The sequence below is a fragment of the Cydia amplana genome, chromosome 13 (assembly GCF_948474715.1).
Source record: "Cydia amplana chromosome 13, ilCydAmpl1.1, whole genome shotgun sequence".
In the NCBI taxonomy this organism is placed as follows: domain Eukaryota; kingdom Metazoa; phylum Arthropoda; class Insecta; order Lepidoptera; family Tortricidae; genus Cydia; species Cydia amplana.
In genome coordinates, this window is record NC_086081.1 from 15897032 (window position 1) to 15916442 (window position 19411).

At 37.3% G+C, this 19411-nt stretch overlaps 2 protein-coding genes across 5 annotated transcripts in view; both read left to right on the forward strand.

Annotated features, from left to right (window-relative positions):
* LOC134653542 (uncharacterized) overlaps positions 1–19411 on the forward strand; it is an 81018-nt gene that overhangs the window by 45911 nt on the left and 15696 nt on the right. For all 4 annotated transcript variants that reach the window (XM_063508919.1, XM_063508920.1, XM_063508918.1 and 1 more), the window contains one exon: positions 4736–4876. In XM_063508919.1, the coding sequence (XP_063364989.1) occupies positions 4736–4876 (141 nt within the window). The remainder of the gene's footprint in view (positions 1–4735; positions 4877–19411) is intronic.
* LOC134653596 (uncharacterized) lies at positions 15557–17075 on the forward strand. Its single transcript, XM_063508993.1, has 2 exons — positions 15557–15935; positions 16583–17075. Exons 1-2 carry the CDS (start codon positions 15584–15586, stop codon positions 16660–16662), a joined length of 432 nt encoding a protein of 143 aa, XP_063365063.1. The 5' UTR covers positions 15557–15583; the 3' UTR covers positions 16663–17075.

Below are 19411 nucleotides of genomic sequence, written 5' to 3' on the forward strand. Positions count from 1 at the left end.
TTAATTTTTATGAGTCGTCAAATATTTTTAAGCCACTCGATCCGATATTTATGCGGATACAGATTAACGATATTTTTGCCGGCCACAAAGCATCACATATTTTTACCGAGGTAGTGTCGTCATATACTTATGCCTCCAATGGAGCATCAGATATATACGGCTGCCCACAGTCATATATTTTTGCTGGTGACTGTACCTATAGTAGACGCAAACCAAACTGACGATCTGGGGCGTAAAACTTCTCATTCACACTCGCGTGGTCGTAGGTAGGGTGAGAGAGATAGTGATATAACCCCGGTCGTTAGTTTACTTTGCGTTTACGTATACTACCAGTCTACTTAAACTTGTTACCAGTTGAAGGATCAAGTATAACTAGGGATCTGACCAACTTTTTTGAACAGGCTGCGGTTAATGATACTAGATAAAAGCTATGTTTTAAGATTACCTTGGAATATAGAAATGTGATAGTTGACGGGATTTTAGTAACTTGTTCTTTGAACGACTTTACTCGTAAGGAGCCTTGGGATCGGATCCCTTTGTTTGACATAATTATTGAAAATCATAATGTAATGAAATGATTGTCAGATTATCATTAGTCTTAATTCTGAAACTATTCAGGATTTTTGTAAGGTTATCCTATACTTAGATAGGTTAGGTTAGGTTTGTTTTATGGCAATCCTGAAAAGATACGCGTTTCTGAGAAAAAACTAATGATGACTAACGAAAATGTGGACAAACAGCACACTATGATTTAAAACTTTATGGGAAGCAATAGAGACCCCCTTGGGACACTAGCTAGCTGGTATGGATAATTTACTTTGATATTACTACTACTTATATGCTAGAAATAGAGATAGGTCTACCTCTAGGTGAGTAAATACTGAGTATTTACTCGGTATTTACTCAAAACACCCGATAAATACCCGTATTTACTCATTTAGGTGGGTAAAAACGATTGCTTATAAAATATTCAAAAAGTGAGATTTAAGAACAAAATTGTCTTTTATTGAAGAATGCTAACGTGTGTTAACAATATCTATAAAATAAAACCGGCCAAGTGCGAGTCGGACTCGCGCACGGAGGGTTCCGCACCATTAACAAAACATAGAGTAAAACAAGCAAAAAAACGGTCACCCATCCAAGTACTGACCCCGCCCGACGTTGCTTAACTTCGGTCAAAAATCACGTTTTGTTGTATGGGAGCCCCACTTAAATCTTTATTTTATTCTGTTTTTAGTATTTGTTGTTATAGCGGCAACAGAAATACATCATCTGTGCAAATTTCAATTGTCTAGCTATCACGGTTCGTGAGATACAGCCTGGTGACAGACGGACGGACGGACGGACGGACGGACGGATGGACAGCGGAGTCTTAGTAATAGGGTCCCGTTTTTATCTTTTGGGTACGGAACCGTAAAAAAGCATATCGGACGCTTAATTTTGGAAAAAAAGGTAATTATCAGTAAGAGGCAAATTGTGATAATTCATGTTTTAAATAAGAATATATTTATATTAAAAATAAGGTACTTAAATTCTATCGATGTTCTAGATAACTGCATGTCGCGCAAAAGTGTGGGTTCACGCGGCACTTACGACCTTTTATTCAGGGTTTTTTAAAGAAAACTCAAAAATAGCTCAACCGATGATGTTCAAAATATAGTTTTTTGTACTCTATTATACGGCTAATCTCCCGATATGTTTTTATATTTTTTCTGAACTTTGGTTCGAAAGTTATAGAGAGATAAACATTATTTTGGCCTTTCGAAACGGTTTTCTTTCCAAAAATATTCAATTTATCCAAAAAAGTTCGTAGAAACATTCCAGTTATTTTTAAAGACCCATTTAATGATGTGCAACACGTTGGTGGTTTCTGATTTTTTTTTGTGACATTAGTTACACGTATGGAGTGCCCCTCTTAAAAAAATACATTTCTTACAATTTTGAGTACATAATCCAGTAGCGGCTTACAAAATACACCTATATTTCAAATGTATATGCCCCTTTCAGCACTCTAAATAGTTTATATCCACCAATTTGGGTACAAACGAGTAAATACGGGTATATTGAGTAAATACTGAGTATTTACTCGATATTTACCCGTGAGTATTTACTCACTACCCATCTGTAGCTAGAAAGTTGCTGAATTGAGAGGCACACTATTAGTGCCAAGATTCCAATCAAAATATAATAAAATGGTATGTTAATTGTTAACCTAAGATGTAATATGTAAAACTTGTATATTATTGTAATACTTGGGACACTGACTTCTGTAACACAGGTCTTTACTTAGCTCAGAAGTCAGGGACTTCGACATCTACCTGTAACTTGTTTTTGTCAATAAAAATATTTTATAAAAAAAATATGCACCCAAGTTTGAAATCTAACCAATTGTTTTGTAGTTCTGAATTGTTAAAACGTCAACTTTTATAGCCAGAGTTGAGCCCTGTAGTAGGGCCATCTATATTCGATGTTAAATTCGAGACACGAATTTGTCTAAGAACTTTTCTCTTCTAACACAATTAATCTTTTATTTCGCTTATTACCTACAAGATGGGCCATTTTTTACCGTACCGGCTTAAAAACCATATACTAGTGTTGTGAAGCTTCGAGGCGTAAACTACAAGACTCGAGTCGCGACTTCTGACTCTTCTGAGTCTAGAAGCCTCGAACCTTAAAGCCTCGAACATATAAACCTCAACTCAATAAGTTCGCGTTGCTGCTTACGAGCACAGAAACCTCGAGTCTTTAGGCCTCAAGCTTTAAAACCTCCTAAGCTTTGAAGGTTTAAGTCTATAAGGTTTGTAGCATTTAAGTCTTAAAAGCTTTGAACAAATTAGATTAATCAATGCCATATTTGATAGTTATACAGGGTGCCCGTAGGAACCCGAGAGATTTTAACAGCATAATCCTGAGGTCGTTAGAAGTAAAAAAACCGGCCAATTGCGAGTCGGACTCGCCCACTGAGGGTTCCGTACTTTTTAGTATTTGTTGTTGTAGCGGCAACAGAAATACATCATCTGTGAAAATTTCAGCTGTCTAGCCTAGCTATCACGGTTCATGAGATACAGCCTGGTGACGTGACGGACGGACGGACGGACAGCGGAGTCTTAGTAATAGAGTCCCGTTTTTACCCTTTGAGTACGGAACCCTAAAAACTAGGTAGACCGCCACACCGGACACCGTCAAATAAAGGGTTAAAAATAAATAGTTAAATACACAATAATACTTTCTGCCTATTATATAAGTAACGCTCGTTGTTTGAGCTTTTAACGCTTGATTCCGGCCTTCGAGGTTCGGGGGCTTGAGCTTTCAATAGGCCCGAGTTTTAAAAGCTTGAGCTCTCTATGAAGCCCGTCTTAAAGACTTACTCTTAAGAGCTCATAAAAAAGCTTGAGTCGTTAAGGTTCTGAACCGTTTCTGAGCTCAAACCTTTAACGCTTGAGTCTTCAAAGCTTGAACCTTCAAGGTTTGCAAGTCTTTAAGGTTTAAAAGTCTTCAAGACTAGTCTTTTAACAACACTACCATGTACCTATGTAACGTATATTTTAATCTGCCGGTAATTACACACAAGCCGCGGTTTCTCTGCTCTCGCGCAGTGAAAGTGATCATTGTTCGCACTTTATCGAGTACCGGTACCTGTCGATACGTTCTAACTTTACGGTACACGTGCTTAGTGGTAGCCGAAATAATATGTGAAGTTCGATGACACACAATACCTACTCCGTAGAATATAAAGTAAGGGCCGGTACATCCCGACTGCAACTTATGTTGCTTGCTGCAATCAATCGTGCAGTCGGCGTGCAGTTCCCATACAAATTGCAGTCGGGTTGCAGTCTGTCTGTATCGGCCCTAACCAAATAGTGTCAAGAAGAGCGAAAATAATTATTTACGGAACGTTAGTTATCATTATCTCCTCCTGTACAAAACGCTTAACGGAGGTTTACTCAATATCCCGTAGATGGCGCTGTTAGGACCGGAAAATATACTACATCTGGCTAAAGCAGGCGTGTCTCACTCCGCGATTTCGTCACTTTGCTACAGGTAGCTAAAAGTACATCCGTTCGGCCCCACTTTTGGGGAAAGCTATAAGCCGCGCGTGGCGCTGTCGCCACCTAGCGGCCATATCTGTGCTGATCGTAACAGACGCGTTTTGTTAGAGAGGGAGTCTTCTGTACTTAGTATTATTATTTATTCTGTGGCTAAAGTTAATTCGACGTAGAATCTAGATACTTTTGTATAATTATGTTAGGAGAGGATTTGTGTGGAGATAGTTCAGTCAGATTAAACAGTCATACTTCTGTTTATAATTGCACTCTGTGTTTAATTATTGCTTTCCCTTCGAAACAAGAGTGCAAAATTGTGCACCAGCCTGTAGCTTAGTAGGTACTTGGTAAACATTTATATATATTATTTTTATATTAAGCTGAGAAACCTCTTTCCTGCTATTTTTTTCTTACCCTATGTGTCCAGAAACCGCGAAAACCGAATTTCGCAAATTGCGGGGATCTTTCTCTTTCACTCCAATGAAGGCGTAATTAAAGTGACAGAGGAAAATGCTCACAATTTGCGAAATTCGCCGGTTTTCGCGGTAGCCCCTCAGGTCGTCCCGCCATCTCTGTCGTCATCTTGTTCCTCCTGCCCCGATATCTATCCCGTGAGAAACAACCAGTTTAATATTGAAAAATAATATTTATTGTAAAAGATGCAATCCTAATATTGGTCTTATTTTCAACAGATTGAACGCGAAGTGATCCTGTCGTCCGGCGACAAGAACTCGAAGGTGCCAATTCTTCAGCAAGAGCGGAGGCGAGGGCGCCTTGGTGCTGTGGCACCAGACACGCCTCCGAAGGCGCTTGCTGCTTGGACCCATGCTGATGTAAGTGGCTTTGTCAGTCTATTATTACGAGGGTACTTAGGTTGAAAATACGCCGTTGATTAAGAGGGGGCGTAAGGTCGGGAAATTAGAAGGAAAATTAAGATGCCCTATTCGCTAGGTGCACGACTGTTGCTGTCCTAATTTTGTCAAACTTTCTACGTTGAATCTTATGGAGTAAAATTAGTTCAAGCGGCTGCCGCTAGTACTAATGTCGGACAGTCCATTAGATTACCTGTGTTTGTGACGATCAGCGCCACTTCCCCCTCCACCGACTTCGCACCTTGCCAATAATACGAAACCGATACGATTCGTTAAAATGAACTTTTTGACGTTTCCCTTGGGTTCATGCTATCGAGGTTCCACTGTATATATTATGTTACTGCTGTAAACGGTCTAATAAAAGATAGATCGGTGTATTTGTATGTAACAACTTTAAACATGATATGAGCCAATTTTGCAATAACTACGGACAGCGACAACACGACAATGTCTAATGTCCACCAACTTGAGTAGGACATTTTTGTGTCTTTCCATCAGAGAGAGGCCCCTATGCTACATGTGCAATAAAGACCTTTCTATCAGAAATTCTGTTGGAATTTCACTTGCATTTGGAGCATAAGGCCCTTCTCTGAACGAAAGCCACATTTGTCGTCCAGTTTTGCAGCTTGAGCAGTGACGGAAACACAAATTGCAAGTTTGCGATATCTGGAGCAGATAGCAAATAACGGGGTTTCTCCCGAAGACAGTATGAGTACCTTAACACAGTTATACTGCCGGATGTCCAATAATACCTTTTTATTTAATATGCACCTTAGTTTCGTTAAATTGATGTTGAAATTATTAGAATAGTGAAATATGGGTAACTGGAGCAGCTTTCGAGTTAGTTTTAGAAGCATGCGACAACGGTGTAACCTAGGTGTGGTGTAACCAGTGTTACTTACGAACGGTCTTTTGTTAATTTGAAAATGCTAGGAAGCCGATTTTTGGGCTAACAATATTCTGTGGCTAGGCCTAAAAAATTTACGGTATTATAAATACATTATTCTTATATTATGCCAGCTTTAGCTTTAATGTTTTGATCCTCCAATAGTTTTAGAGATACAATATTTTGAAGAATGTGCTATATTAAACACAGCAAAGTTTTAAATTGTAGGTAGGTGAGGGTGGGGAGGGTCGATCCCTAGGGGACACTTGGTAAACTTCATTTTTAATCAAACCAAACGAGATACAATTTTTTGCGCTGGGAACACTCATTCATTCGTTCCTAACTTCACGTTCTGTCATGGCACTGTATCGGAAAAGTCAGTGGTTCAAAAATGGCGGACGGTGAAAGATTTTCTGCGTACTATATTCAATTTTCGGTAAGCTTTAACTGGATTTATTTTATAATATGAGATGGAAATGATGTTAGTGAGTGTGCTTATTTTATTTGTTGTTTATTGAAGTGATGATTAACTTGGATTACATTGATATACGCGAACACATGTTTCCAGTACGGCACGTTTTATAATCTTACTATGTATGGGGAGACTTTGTCTTTTTCTTCAGGGGAGATATGATTCCGGGATCATGTCACCCCCAAAGCGATCAAGTATACATTGTAATAAATTTACTTACAAAATGATTCATAGAGCTATCATAAATATTTTCTTTTCTTTAGTAAATCATGCCGCGAAAGTACGACCAGAGAAACACTGATTTTAACTTTCAAGGTTTTTGACTGATTATTGTTTATTAAAACGGAATTTAATGACGTATAATTCAGTTTTTAATTATACAACCGACTCCGAAAACGGAATTATCCCCGTGGCCTTTGAAAAGACTGACTAAAGTTGACATCAACATTTTACGAACTACCCGTACTTGGTCTTTTTTATCAAGTTAAACGTTTTACACACAGGGGATGTTACTCGGTCGACAAAAAACACTTATAACGATATTTGGTTTTCAACCGGCGATATTTGTTTTTATGGATGAAATGCTATTTCAATGGCTTTCCGACCTTATGTACTATAGAACCGACGGTCCATAGAAAGGATTTTAGGATTATGCAGCTCAAACACCGTCCTCGAAACGTGAGCAGTAAATTTCTAAACTTATTTATTATAGTAAACAATAACGACCAGTGATGGGTAAAAAAATTAAAATTGCTGTAGGTATCTGACGCTAAAAATACCTTCATAAGAACTTTAAAAAAATAGTTTGTTACAAGAAATTGTATGTTAATAACTTAGATTTTTGTTTTTTTTTTTCGTACAAAAATTGATTCCCTATTTTATGTTGTTTTATGGATAATACGATTACATTGTGTTTTAAAAGTATAAGATTATGGATTAATATGTGTTTGATATCTTCATATATTAATTTTCTGTAGATAAAGTGAATAAATTAATGTAGATACTACCCTCGAAATATGACATTCCCACTTAAAATCTTTTTACCAAGTGTCCCCAAATCTGGAAGACTTGATCCCTTCGGCTTAAACATCTGATTACCGGAAATACTAACTTCAAAGCATGGAAGATGCAATATATATATGTTTGCTGTGTATTTTACAAATTATGGATGCATTGCTAATAGCGGTCCGAGTTATATAATCAATGAGAATCTGGTATGGGGAGACATGGTAAAAATATGTTTACCATGTGTCCCAAGAACCAGGGTCACTTGATCCCCCTAGGATCAAGGCTCCCGACCAGGGGTAAACAAGTCTCCCTTACATAGGGGACACATGGTAAAAGTCAACAGTATGGGTTTTCATTAAATAAAGATCTAATTTATTGCACAAATCTGTTCTAATTCAAACTATTAATGAAGAGATAAATTCTGAGTCGTATGGTGTATAAAGTTTTTCAATACTACAAATAGTTAAGAAAATGTATGCTAAAAACAAAAGGGGTGATCAACCCTCCCCAGTTTCCCCTACCTATAAACATGAGATCTGTGAAAGTATTCAAGGCGGCCATATAAAGAGGTAATGATGGTTTTGATATTGCACGTAAAATAAAACCAGTAACTTACGTGCTTGCGATACCATAGACGACACCGTTAGCTGAGCATTTGTATGTACATCTTACTGCAAAGACATAAGGTCTAAAATATGTCAGTAAAAGGTGCTGTTTTGAGTGCGATGGTGATATAGCACTTTTAAGACAGTTTCAACCAGGGACCGGAACCGGTTACCTTAACCGGGGTTTTTTATAGGGTTATTTTAGAAGTGGTTATAAAAACCCCTACCATAACGGTAACCGTCTGATAAGGTAACACTTTGATTCGGTAACCGTATCAGATCGAGTTAACCCCTGTTACCGGTAACCGAAATAAAAACCCAGTCTATTCTGTTACCTCATAATAAGGTTTTCAACCAGTTCAAACGATTGTAATCTTTACGCAGACTTAAATTCGACTTATTATTGAATAACCGTGGTTGGCATGGGCGGTCTATGAAGCCTCCAGCACAAACAAGTTTTTTTGCCGGTAACTTCGCTTATTGTCAATTCAAATAATATTGTACTTTGAGTCCTTAAGCTAAAATTGAAAACATAAGTGAGCGATTACAGTATTATTTTCGAGCGTCAGCCGCAGCGCGGCCATTCCTTTGTTTAACTTTATACCTGTGTGTTCCTATTCTTTTTGTTAATTTCGGAGCAATTTCTAGTTTAGAAATTTTTAGAAAAGGGGTTGCAAGTATACAACATCATATCCTAGTAATATCTGCTAATATTTAGTTATATTTTATGCTACTTAGATTATTATTTTTATTTTCGGGTTCACACTTGGTACCTACAGATTAAAGACTGATTTAAAGAAAAATTTTTACCTAACTAGTAATTTTACTGGTACCTAGTTAGGTATAATTTATCTTAAGTGATTTAAAAAAAAAACACTTTGTGATAAAGATACATGCGCTAGCGGATTGTGGTAGATATTTTACCATTGTTAACAAATGACATATGTACTAGTTATTATGAGCTTATTTTATAATAAGCAATTAAAGTCTATTTTTTTATTCGGTAGACTAAAATGACATTTCATAGTATGAAATGAAATGACACATGATGTTCATACTATGAAATGTCATTTTAGTCTACCGAATAAAAAATAGACTTTAGTTTAAAATGTTTTCAGATGCGGTGAGTTGTATGAGCTAAGAGCTAAGTCGTTAAGCTAATGCAGCGATCAGAAAATATATATCTATAGCAGTTATAAACTTATTTTAATACTACAAATCTTTCATTAATACCAGGGGGCTCAGCACGGTTCCATTTTTATCGACTATCACTATGCCCGTCACTTTCGCACTTACATACTTGTTAGAACGTGACAGGCATGGTGATAAACGATAAAAATGCGACCGTGCTACTAGGGCAGAATTCATTATACATATTCATTGGGTATCTATAACATTGCTAGGTGAAATAGTTTTGATTAAATTAAATAGATACATACATACTTAGTAAGCAGTGTTGGGCATTCAAGAATAAAATCATTATTTAAATAAGAATTCCTAAGAATAAAATCATGTTGATTTTATTCCCGTCAAAATTATTCAAATAATTTTGATCGGAAATAATTCGTATGCGAAAAAATTGAATAAGAATAATCTCATTCTTAATCAAATAAATATAATCATGATTTTATATTCTAAATAATATTCCTGGATTAAACATGTAGTCTGCGTGCCGTATAGGCATTACGTATAGATAGAAGTAAATTAGACAAGAAACTATTATGTTTCTTGACTAATTTATACCTGATTTTATGCAATAAAATCTTACAAATTTAATTTACTGCCGCCTTGGTATTGGACGATACCCGTATTTATTTTAATGTGATAACTAAATCATCAGGTACAATTCAGCTGCTCTGAACGGATGGTGGATAGCGAAACTCTTCAATGGCTCACTGTGCCTAAATTAATGTAAAAAATAAAAAACCGGCCAAGTGCAAGTCTGACTCGCGCAGGAAGGGTTCCGCACCATTACGCAAAAACCAGCAAATAAATCACGTTTGTTGTATGGGAGCCCCACTTAGATATTTATTATATGCTGTTTTTAGTATTTGTTGTAATAGCAGCAACAGAAATTAATTATTTGTGAAAATTTCAACTGCCTAGCTATCACGGTTCATGAGATACAGCCTGGTGACAGACAGACGGACAGAGGAGTCTTAGTAATAGGGTCCCGTTTATACCCTTTGGGTACGGAACCCTAAAAAAGATGTTTTTAAAGGTAGGATAAGGAATGGCTCGATATGGTGTATTCCTATTTCTCCCCGCCGGGCACAGATGGGAATAGGCGCTTTATTTAAATCATTCCCATATGTCCCCGCCTCATGTGTCGCGGCGATCACGTTGGGCAGGAACAAATTGGGAAAATACTCATGATTTTTTTCTGTTTTCGAATTATGTTTATAGTTCGTTTTTTTTTAGCATTAGAAAGAACTTGAAAGAAGGTAAGCGATTTTGACATGTCTTTTAATTGAAAAACACTTTTTTATAACCATAACTATTACTTATGAAAGCAGAAGACTATAAAAGATCGTATTAGATTCATAATTGTTACATATTTACCGTAACTTATTTTTAAAATGTGCTTTTCAATTAAAAGAGACATCAAGATTGTTTACCTTATTTCTAATGCTAAAAAAAAATGAACTATAGTATGTGGTTTCAGTATCCGAGTTACTACCAAGACTTATGGTGTTTTTAAAAGCTCTTCTGATATTTAAAATTTGCATTTATTATTTAGACGGAAATTAACAGGTATTAATATCGTTTGACACAACGCTTGCCGCACGTGTTTAGCAAATGCTGACAAAGAATTCACCACGCCACGACTTAATCCTATTGTTATTGCCAATGAGTAATAAATGACGGTCTCAAGTGGAAACACGCCTGCAACATTCTGCAAATCTATTTAATTATAGTGATAAGCGTAGGACTCTTTTCTTACCTGCAGTAATTTACTATCTCATTCACTTTCCGTAGGTGTGAAAGAGATAGCATACGTAAGACCTTCACAACTGACCCCTAACAAAAACCCTAACGCGATGGGGTTATGAGATTAACTCGGTTAAAGGTTAAGGTTACCGTTTCAATAAGCTTACCGTTACAATCAGGTAACAGTATGATAGGGTTACCGAATGATACGGTAACCGAATTGATTGGGTTACCGAATGGATAGGATTAAGCGTAAAGAGGGGTTTTCCGGTCCTTGGTTTCAACGGCCCATTGACTCTTATAAAAATAAAGAAGTAGATTGACCGATAGTTCTAAATAATCATAAGGATTTTTGTTGACATCGTCCATTCAAGATTGTTATTACATAACATACCTACTTTACTGCAGGTACTAAGTTTTTAGGTGGGTTATTCTAAGTAAGCTTTTATTTCTGTTGTGTATGTCATATTCTACTCTTCATTCAGAATGGATATTTTAGTCATTTTTGATTTCACGGGCCTATAATCCCGGTATTTTGAGAAGCTTGCGTGGGGATATAGATCCAACACGTAGAGGCCGATTGGAGAGCTTTAATGTCATACGCCGTATTTTATATTTTATTATTTTGAGTGCGACGGCGATATTTTTTTTTATTCATTTTCATTAATATTAAATTTCTCATTGTATAATCAATTCTAAATAATCATGTAAAGGTAAATATTGCAGGAACCAACCAAAAGTTATTTTTTATTAATCTTGTTTAGAAGGCAGTTAATTAGTAAAATGTTTATTAGAATTGTGGAAAAGAAATTCTTAAAAAATCTAGCAATAGCGGCCACCTCTAACGCAAAAAACTGTAGCATTATCTATTGTAACGCTCACATTGCAGTTCCGAAGCTCCATTGAGCCCCGTGTCACTGTTGCAACCGTTACCCTAGACCGGGTTACCCGCAACGGGACGGGATTTGAATGAGTCATTAAACTGTGTTTATTAATCTTTATTATGGTACTTTAAGGTTTAATATCTGGGTGACCGAGCTTCGCTCGGAAAACATATAAAAACTCGAAAATGCGCGTTTTCCCAGAGATAAGACCTAGCTAGATCGATTTTTCGCCCCCGAAAACCCCCATATAGCAAATTTCATCGAAATCGTTAGAGCCGTTTCCGAGATCCCGAAATATATAAATAAATAAATATATAAATAAACAAGAATTGCTCGTTTAAAGGTATTAGATGAGTTGCTTAAATAATATCAGATGGGTAACTTATGGCTAACTTGTTATGCATACTGCAGTCAGTCTTATTGTCGGATGATGTTATTGTGAAGTTTCTTACAAACTTTTATTTTTATTTTTTTTTATACTTTTTTCGTTTAATTATTACAAATTGACAAAAGGCAGTACTTCTAGGCGTGTTAATTGTTAAGATTAAGAGTTTGCGGAAAATGAGCGTCTTTCATTATAAAACAGCTTTTACCTAAAAAGTAGAAGATTTCAACATGTCCACATATTTAGTTACATACAAGTATAAGTATTCATAGAATGCACTCGGGAACAAATTTAATATCTGTGACAAATACACAAATAAATGCCCTTACCAGGATTCGAACCCAGGACATCCGACTTCGTAGGCAGGGTCATTACCGACTAGGCTATAGGAGGCAGGGAATTTGTCAAGAGAATCTTTTCTACGGGCATAAGGATTGGGCTGCGCAGCTCTGAGAACTGGGCTATAACCGCGAAAATTGAATTTCGCAAATTGCGGGGATCTTTCTCTTTTACTCCAATGAAGGCGTAATTAGAGTGACAGAGAAAAATGCCCGCGCAATTTGCGAAATTCGGTTTTCGCGGTAGCCCCTTTGTATCTTTGCCATAATTTGTGAGGATTTGCACAGTTCAATCTGTAGGTTTTGGCTATCTCTGCATCAAAATGCTAACTGGAAGTAGTTTTATTTTATTTAAATTATAATCTTCATAATTTAATTATTGGTTTTAACAGTTTTTCTATTCTTTACTTTTTACGCGCTTGCCTAAAATAAAATCAATTTATTTTTCTTTTATTTAAAGCCAGACAGTACGAAGTAAATTAATGTGTTGTGTAGTGACCTGTCTACACACCTGCCTTAGCAGGGCAAGGAACCCGGCTTCGTCACGCGCGTTGATCGCGAAGACCGTCACGGCGCCCGCGCAGGGCTCGGGCGCATTCCCATTTTGAAAACGTAGTCTTGATTTGACTATCGTCTCAGTCACAGATAGGGTTTGCACGACGGATGTATGGGAAGATCCGCGGATTCGGATCCAGATCCGGATAATTTCATACATTTCGGATCCGGATTGCAAACCCTAGTCACAGATCTAGAATGTACATACGGCTGAAAAGTGCATACCCACTTTATGAGTAGAATTATTCATACAGTGGGTTTGCAGCTCGTTGTATACAAGATTGCTTGTCAACGAACAAAAGTGCAACGAAAATCAAAATGATGTCAAGAATCATTGAAAGTATTTATTCAGAATTAATATGTGATCATATAAATGATTTGCTTTTGGAACAGTATCCTCCAAGATACCACCTGAATATTTTATTTTTTCCAATCCGCTAACCCTTACTTTCTGGTACATTCAAGCGGGAAACTAGGGCGCTACAGAAATCCAAAAGTTGACACATTTTGAATTTGTTGCCGGTCTCTTTCGCACTCAATAAAGGTTTATATACGTGATGGCTACCCTTCTGCACACTTAAATTATCGCACGTATATTGGAGCGTACAAGATGGTTTTCAAAGTACCTAATGTCAAATCAAGATCATATTTTTAAAATTGGAATGCGCCTGCACGTATATTGCTAACAATTTCCTATTTGTTTGACTTTTAGGGTAACGTCTCACAGAAAACTTGTACTTTGAGTTTTAATAAAGGGTTTATAAATAACGATAAAATAACAATGAAAACAATTAAAAAGTCTCGATGGGAGACTGTATATTTTTTTAAAGATCCATACAATGATGTTTAAGTATTAGGTTTTTCATTTTTCTTGTATGGTGGGCTACTATATAGAGGTTAATAGACAAACGGTTAGTAGATCTGATATCATCCTTCACACTGCAAGCTGTCGATTTCTAAGCCTTATTACAGAGACATAAAGATCATCAGTAGTCAAAGATACTGTTAGTACTGAAGTCGACACAAAGGTCGATAAAAATTCACAACAGCACCTCGGCGGTTAGTTAGCGTACGTAGAACCAACGGTGACTGGTAGCGGGTGCTGGCTCGTTGCGACGAATTTACGTCATTTTTGGGTTAGGTATATTTATTTAGCTATATTAAATATATTAAAACCGGGTCACTCACATATTTTAAGTAGAAACCGCTGTTTTTTAATATATTTAATATGTCGGTGTCTTAGGGAAGTTTTGTTACATTTATTTATTTAATTTTGGATATAGGCAACAAGGCCAATCAAACTTCCACCGAAAATCGGTTTGAATGAGATCTAGTAAGTGTTTTTTTTTAATACGTCATAAATCCCCTAAATACGGAACCCTTTATGGGCGAGTCCGACTCGCACTTGGCCACTTTTTTTTAACTGTTCGCTGCAGCATATATTGTCAATTTTGCTGGAGGACTTGGCTGTGTTGATGTGTGGATGTGTGTGCATGATGTGAAGTGTAGTGAACTGTCAGACAGGAACTCCTGCATTTCTTTTCCTACTTATACTTTTTATACTTAACCATAACTTTAGTACAGTCGCCAGCAGATATATCGCAGTGGCCGAGGTGCTCAAAAATATCTGAACACGACTCTAACGCCTTGACAATAGAGGCGTGTTCAGATATTTGTGAGCGCCTTAGCCGCTCCGATGTATATGATGGCGACTGTACCTACCTAACCACAAAGTTTCTTATGTTTCTAAATTTTAAAAATGTTGCAGACATTTTCCTTTTCGATTTGTGTATGAGACACCTGTTGTTCAGGACAAGTCTGAACATAGCTTATAAAATATTGTATGTTTAACCTTAGTGTTAATATTTGTTGCTTGCAACATTTTAGGATAAGTTTGTCTGTGGCGCGCTGTCAGCGCGCTCTTCATTCTGTGCCATAACTGATGTAGTAGCTTTTAAAAATTAGCTTTCAATAAAAGTTGATTATTATATAAATCTAATCGCATTTTGATTCATACATGCGATTTTGGTCCTTCGCGGTTTAAAAAAAAAAGTTTAGAATCAGTGGTTCGGTGGTTATACTACGAGCTTCGCTTGCTGGCAGGGCGAACGTGACTTGCTATATCTTGTCGCCGCCCGCCGCAACCTCGTCCAACCCATAGCTTGGACGAAGCTATCATTGTGATTTCGGTTGATATTATCCCGAAATCGTTTATATCCGTGCTGCAACGATCATTGCGAAAGTTCCCGTTCGTCGGCACAAAGGAATTTTTGTGCAAGTACCGGCAGATTTGTATGAGCGGTACATCGAGAACATTTTGACAGATTGTCAACTCAGGTGGGACTAGATTGTAAGGTTGGTAGTACGGAACGTCGTCATCGGTGCGTGTGTGGCTGCCTTTTCAGAGTTGGCGGTAAAAGTGACAAGTGGCTGTCACAGTGACGTCTGTCAATCGGAATTTTCTTCACGGTTTGTGCAACTGCATAACATACTGTTATTATACTTTTCAACTGCAATTTTTAACAAGTTCTTGTACCAAAGTGCGGGTTTGTGCTTAGATAGTGTTTACAGTTATATTGAGCGTTTGTTTTATGAAATACGGCAATGGCGGAGCTCAAGAAGTTAAAAATTATGCGCGGCCAAGTCAAGGCATCTATGACTCGCATCGAGCAGTTTGTCAACGACCCCAATAGTTTAAATTCCGCCTCGTTGGAGTCCTTAGAGGCTCGTAAGGAAAAACTAGCCTCGTCCCTCAAAGATTATGAGGCAATCCAACTTGATATATTGAACCTTGATGACAAGGACACAGAGGATGCAGGTGACTTTGAGAACCGCTACTTTAGCACGATAGCTAAGATTAATGAGACTCTCAGGTCACTACGAGGGTCAGAGACAGTTCAAGCTGCTGGAGTTTCTTCTTCGAAGTTGCCCCATGTTGACATACCAGTGTACAATGGTAAGGACTTTACCCTATTCAAACCCTTTTATGAAATGTTCATAGCAGTGATTGATAAGAACAAAACATTATCAGATGTACAGAAGTTGTTTTACTTAAGAAAGTTTTTGTCTGATGAAGCGCTATCTGTCATTGTAAATTTGCCTTTAGTCAATGCCTCATATCCAGAGGCATTAGAGTTATTAAAAAAGCGTTATGACAATAAGTCCAGGCTTATCATAAGCCATATACATGTTATCTTAGACATCCCATGCATGGCTAAGGGAACTGCGGCCTCTATAAGGTCATTTGTATCACAAGTGCAGCAGCAGCTGCATGCACTTAAAAACTTAAAGGAACCTGTTGATAAATGGGATATGTTGCTCATTTCAATATTATCCAGAAAGCTAGATCAATATACTAGCCGGGCTTTCCATTTAGAGAGAGACCCACAAGTTCTTCCAACAATGTCGGAGTTTATTGAATTTTTAGAAAGGCGTGCTATGGCGCTAGAGGATAGTTTGCCTCAAAAGATTACCCTAAATGAGAATGTAGGTACTCTTAAATTCAAATCTTACCCCAAGGTTGCTAATGTTGTAGCATCATTACCTGGTTGTAAATTTTGTACTAAACCTGGCCATGCAATCTATAATTGTGTAAAATTTCAGGAAGCCTCCATCGAGGACCGCTTGGCTTTTGTGCAAGAGAAGAAGCTGTGTACAGTTTGTATAAACTCTCATGCAGATAAACCTTGTAAGTACAAGTTTAAATGTAAAATATGTAAAGGTCATCATAATACCCTTTTGCATACTGAGGATGAGTCAGATGCCAAGCAATCAGCGGCAGCATCTATTGTTTTGACATGTGTCAAGAAAGCATCTTATAAAAAAGTATTACCTACAGTGAAGGTTAAGATAGTTGATAAATTTGGCCGGGATGTTTATTGCCGTGCATTGCTTGACACCGCCTCAAGTGAATCTTTTGCCACAACTTCTCTTGTAGAAAGGCTAGGTATTGCCACTGAGGCAGAATGTGTAAATATAATTGGGGTCAATAAACAGACCTCCACTATGGATAGGTCAGTAATTATTCCTGTGGAGTCTTGTCAATATGAAGATGTTAAGTTTAATGTTGACTGTCATGTTGTTGATGATGTAACGGCACATTTGCCACCACAATATATTGATTGTTCAAATCTGAAATTTCCAAGCCATGTCAAACTTTCTGACGAAAACTTTAATGCGCCATCAGAAATTTCATTGCTATTAGCAAGCGATATTTATTTTGAATCATTATTAAATGATTGTATCAAATTGCCTGAGGGGCTTGTCTTGCAAAGCACCTTATTTGGCTATGTTGTCGGTGGCAAGATAAACCAATCTGGCAATATCTCAAACACTGCTTTAGTAACAAATTTTGCTATTAGCGACAGTACAAAATTAGAAAATGTTATGAGTCAATTTTGGCTAGCCGAAAAGGTGCCAGAACCCCAACAAAAGGTTTCTGATGAATATGAAAAGGCTGAAAAAATATTTCAGGAGTCTGTTACTCTGAATAATAACAAATTTCAGGTAGACATTCCGTTAAAACACCCCTTAGGTGAGCTAAATTTGGGTAACTCCTTTTCGGCTGCCTTACAAAGATTTTACTCGATAGAGAGAAAATTTATGAAAAATGTAGAGTTGCTAGAGCAGTATAAAAAATTTATTGATGAATATGTTGAAATGGGACATGCTAGGGAGGTCAATATTAACTCTTATGACATGTTGAATGGACCAGTAAGCTTTCTAGCGCATCATCCTGTTTTCAACGAGGCCAGCAAAAGCACAAAGCTTCGTGTTGTGATGGACGGAAGCATGAAATCCAAAAATAAGCTGTCTGTCAATGATGTCATGCTGAATGGACCTGTGGTGCAGGGTGAGCTTTTTGACATATTAATTTTGTTTCGGACCTATTTATTCACCTTGATATGTGATGTTCAAAAAATGTTTAGGTGCATTTTTGTCAGCCCTGAACATAGATGCCTTCAAAATATCCTCTGGCGGGACAGTCCTGGCCAGCCAATCCGCTGCCTTCAGCTTCAGACAGTTACATATGGCCTAAAGAGCTCTACATTTCTAGCTACTCGGTGTTTGATAGAGCTTGTAAAATTATTTGGACATGATTACCCGCTTGCGTCTCAAGCCATTTTAAATAATACATATGTAGATGATGTCATAGCTGGTTCAGATGATATTAATGATCTTTACCAACTTAAAAGTGAGTTGATTGAGTTATTTAAATTAGGTAATTTTAAATTACATAAATGGTGCTCTAGCTACCCAGCTGTTTTGGACGATTTGCCAGAGAATTTGAAGTACTTTGAGCAAATAAATCTAGATTCAAGTAATGTGATAAAAACTTTAGGTCTGAAGTACGATATTACTTCAGACACCTTAACATTTGAGTGTCCCCCCTATGATGAGGATAGCAATCATACTAAAAGAACAGTTCTTTCATTTATTGGAAAATGTTATGATCCGTTAGGTCTCATAGCTCCTATCATAGTTTCAGCAAAAATATTTATGCAGGTTTTGTGGTCTATGCCCTTGGGCTGGGACACAGCTTTACCAGATGCTGAACTTAAGGCATGGAAAACATTTCTTGCTAATTTAAAAATGATGGGTAGAGTCTCTTTGCCTAGGTTAGTGCATAGTCACGAATGCGAGTTGGTAGAGTTAGTGGGTTATGCAGATGCGTCTTTCAAAGCTTTCGGTTGCTGCATTTATGTAAGAATTTCTAAATCGGACGGAAGTGTAGAGTCGAGTTTGCTTTGTGCCAAGTCAAAAGTGGCCCCACTGGCTAAAAGCCTTACTATACCGCAACTGGAACTTAACAGCGCTCTACTATTGGCACAGCTGGCATCTAGAGTCAGCGAAAAGCTAAAAGCTAGATTTGCGCATAATACATATTTATACAGTGACTCACAAATCGTTTTGTGTTGGCTCAAGTCTACAAAAACAAAGGTCAATACTTATGTTAATAATAGGGTGAAGAAAATTCTAGAACTTACAAATCAGGATCAGTGGTCCTATGTAAAGTCATGTGACAATCCCGCGGATTTGGTTTCCCGCGGAGTGGAGCCCCAAAGCTTGCAAGGAAAGCAATTGTGGTGGCACGGCCCTGAATATTTGTCACACAGGGATTATTTGCACCCTGCATTTGATAACAAGGCTCTCAGTCAGGACTTACATGATAAACATTTTGATGTTAATATTAACGAAGGTTTATCTTGCAATGTTAGTCAGCGGGATGATTCATTCGCCCACCTCTTTGATAAATATTCTAGTCTACATAGGCTTCAAAATGTTATAGCGTATATTTATCGCTTTTATAAAAATGCTTCAAAGTCAGGTGATAGATATGACTCTACATTGCTAACCCCTAAAGAGCTTCAAGAAGCGTTACTTGTCATAATAAAAAATGTGCAAAGGAAACATTTTTCTAACGAAATAGAA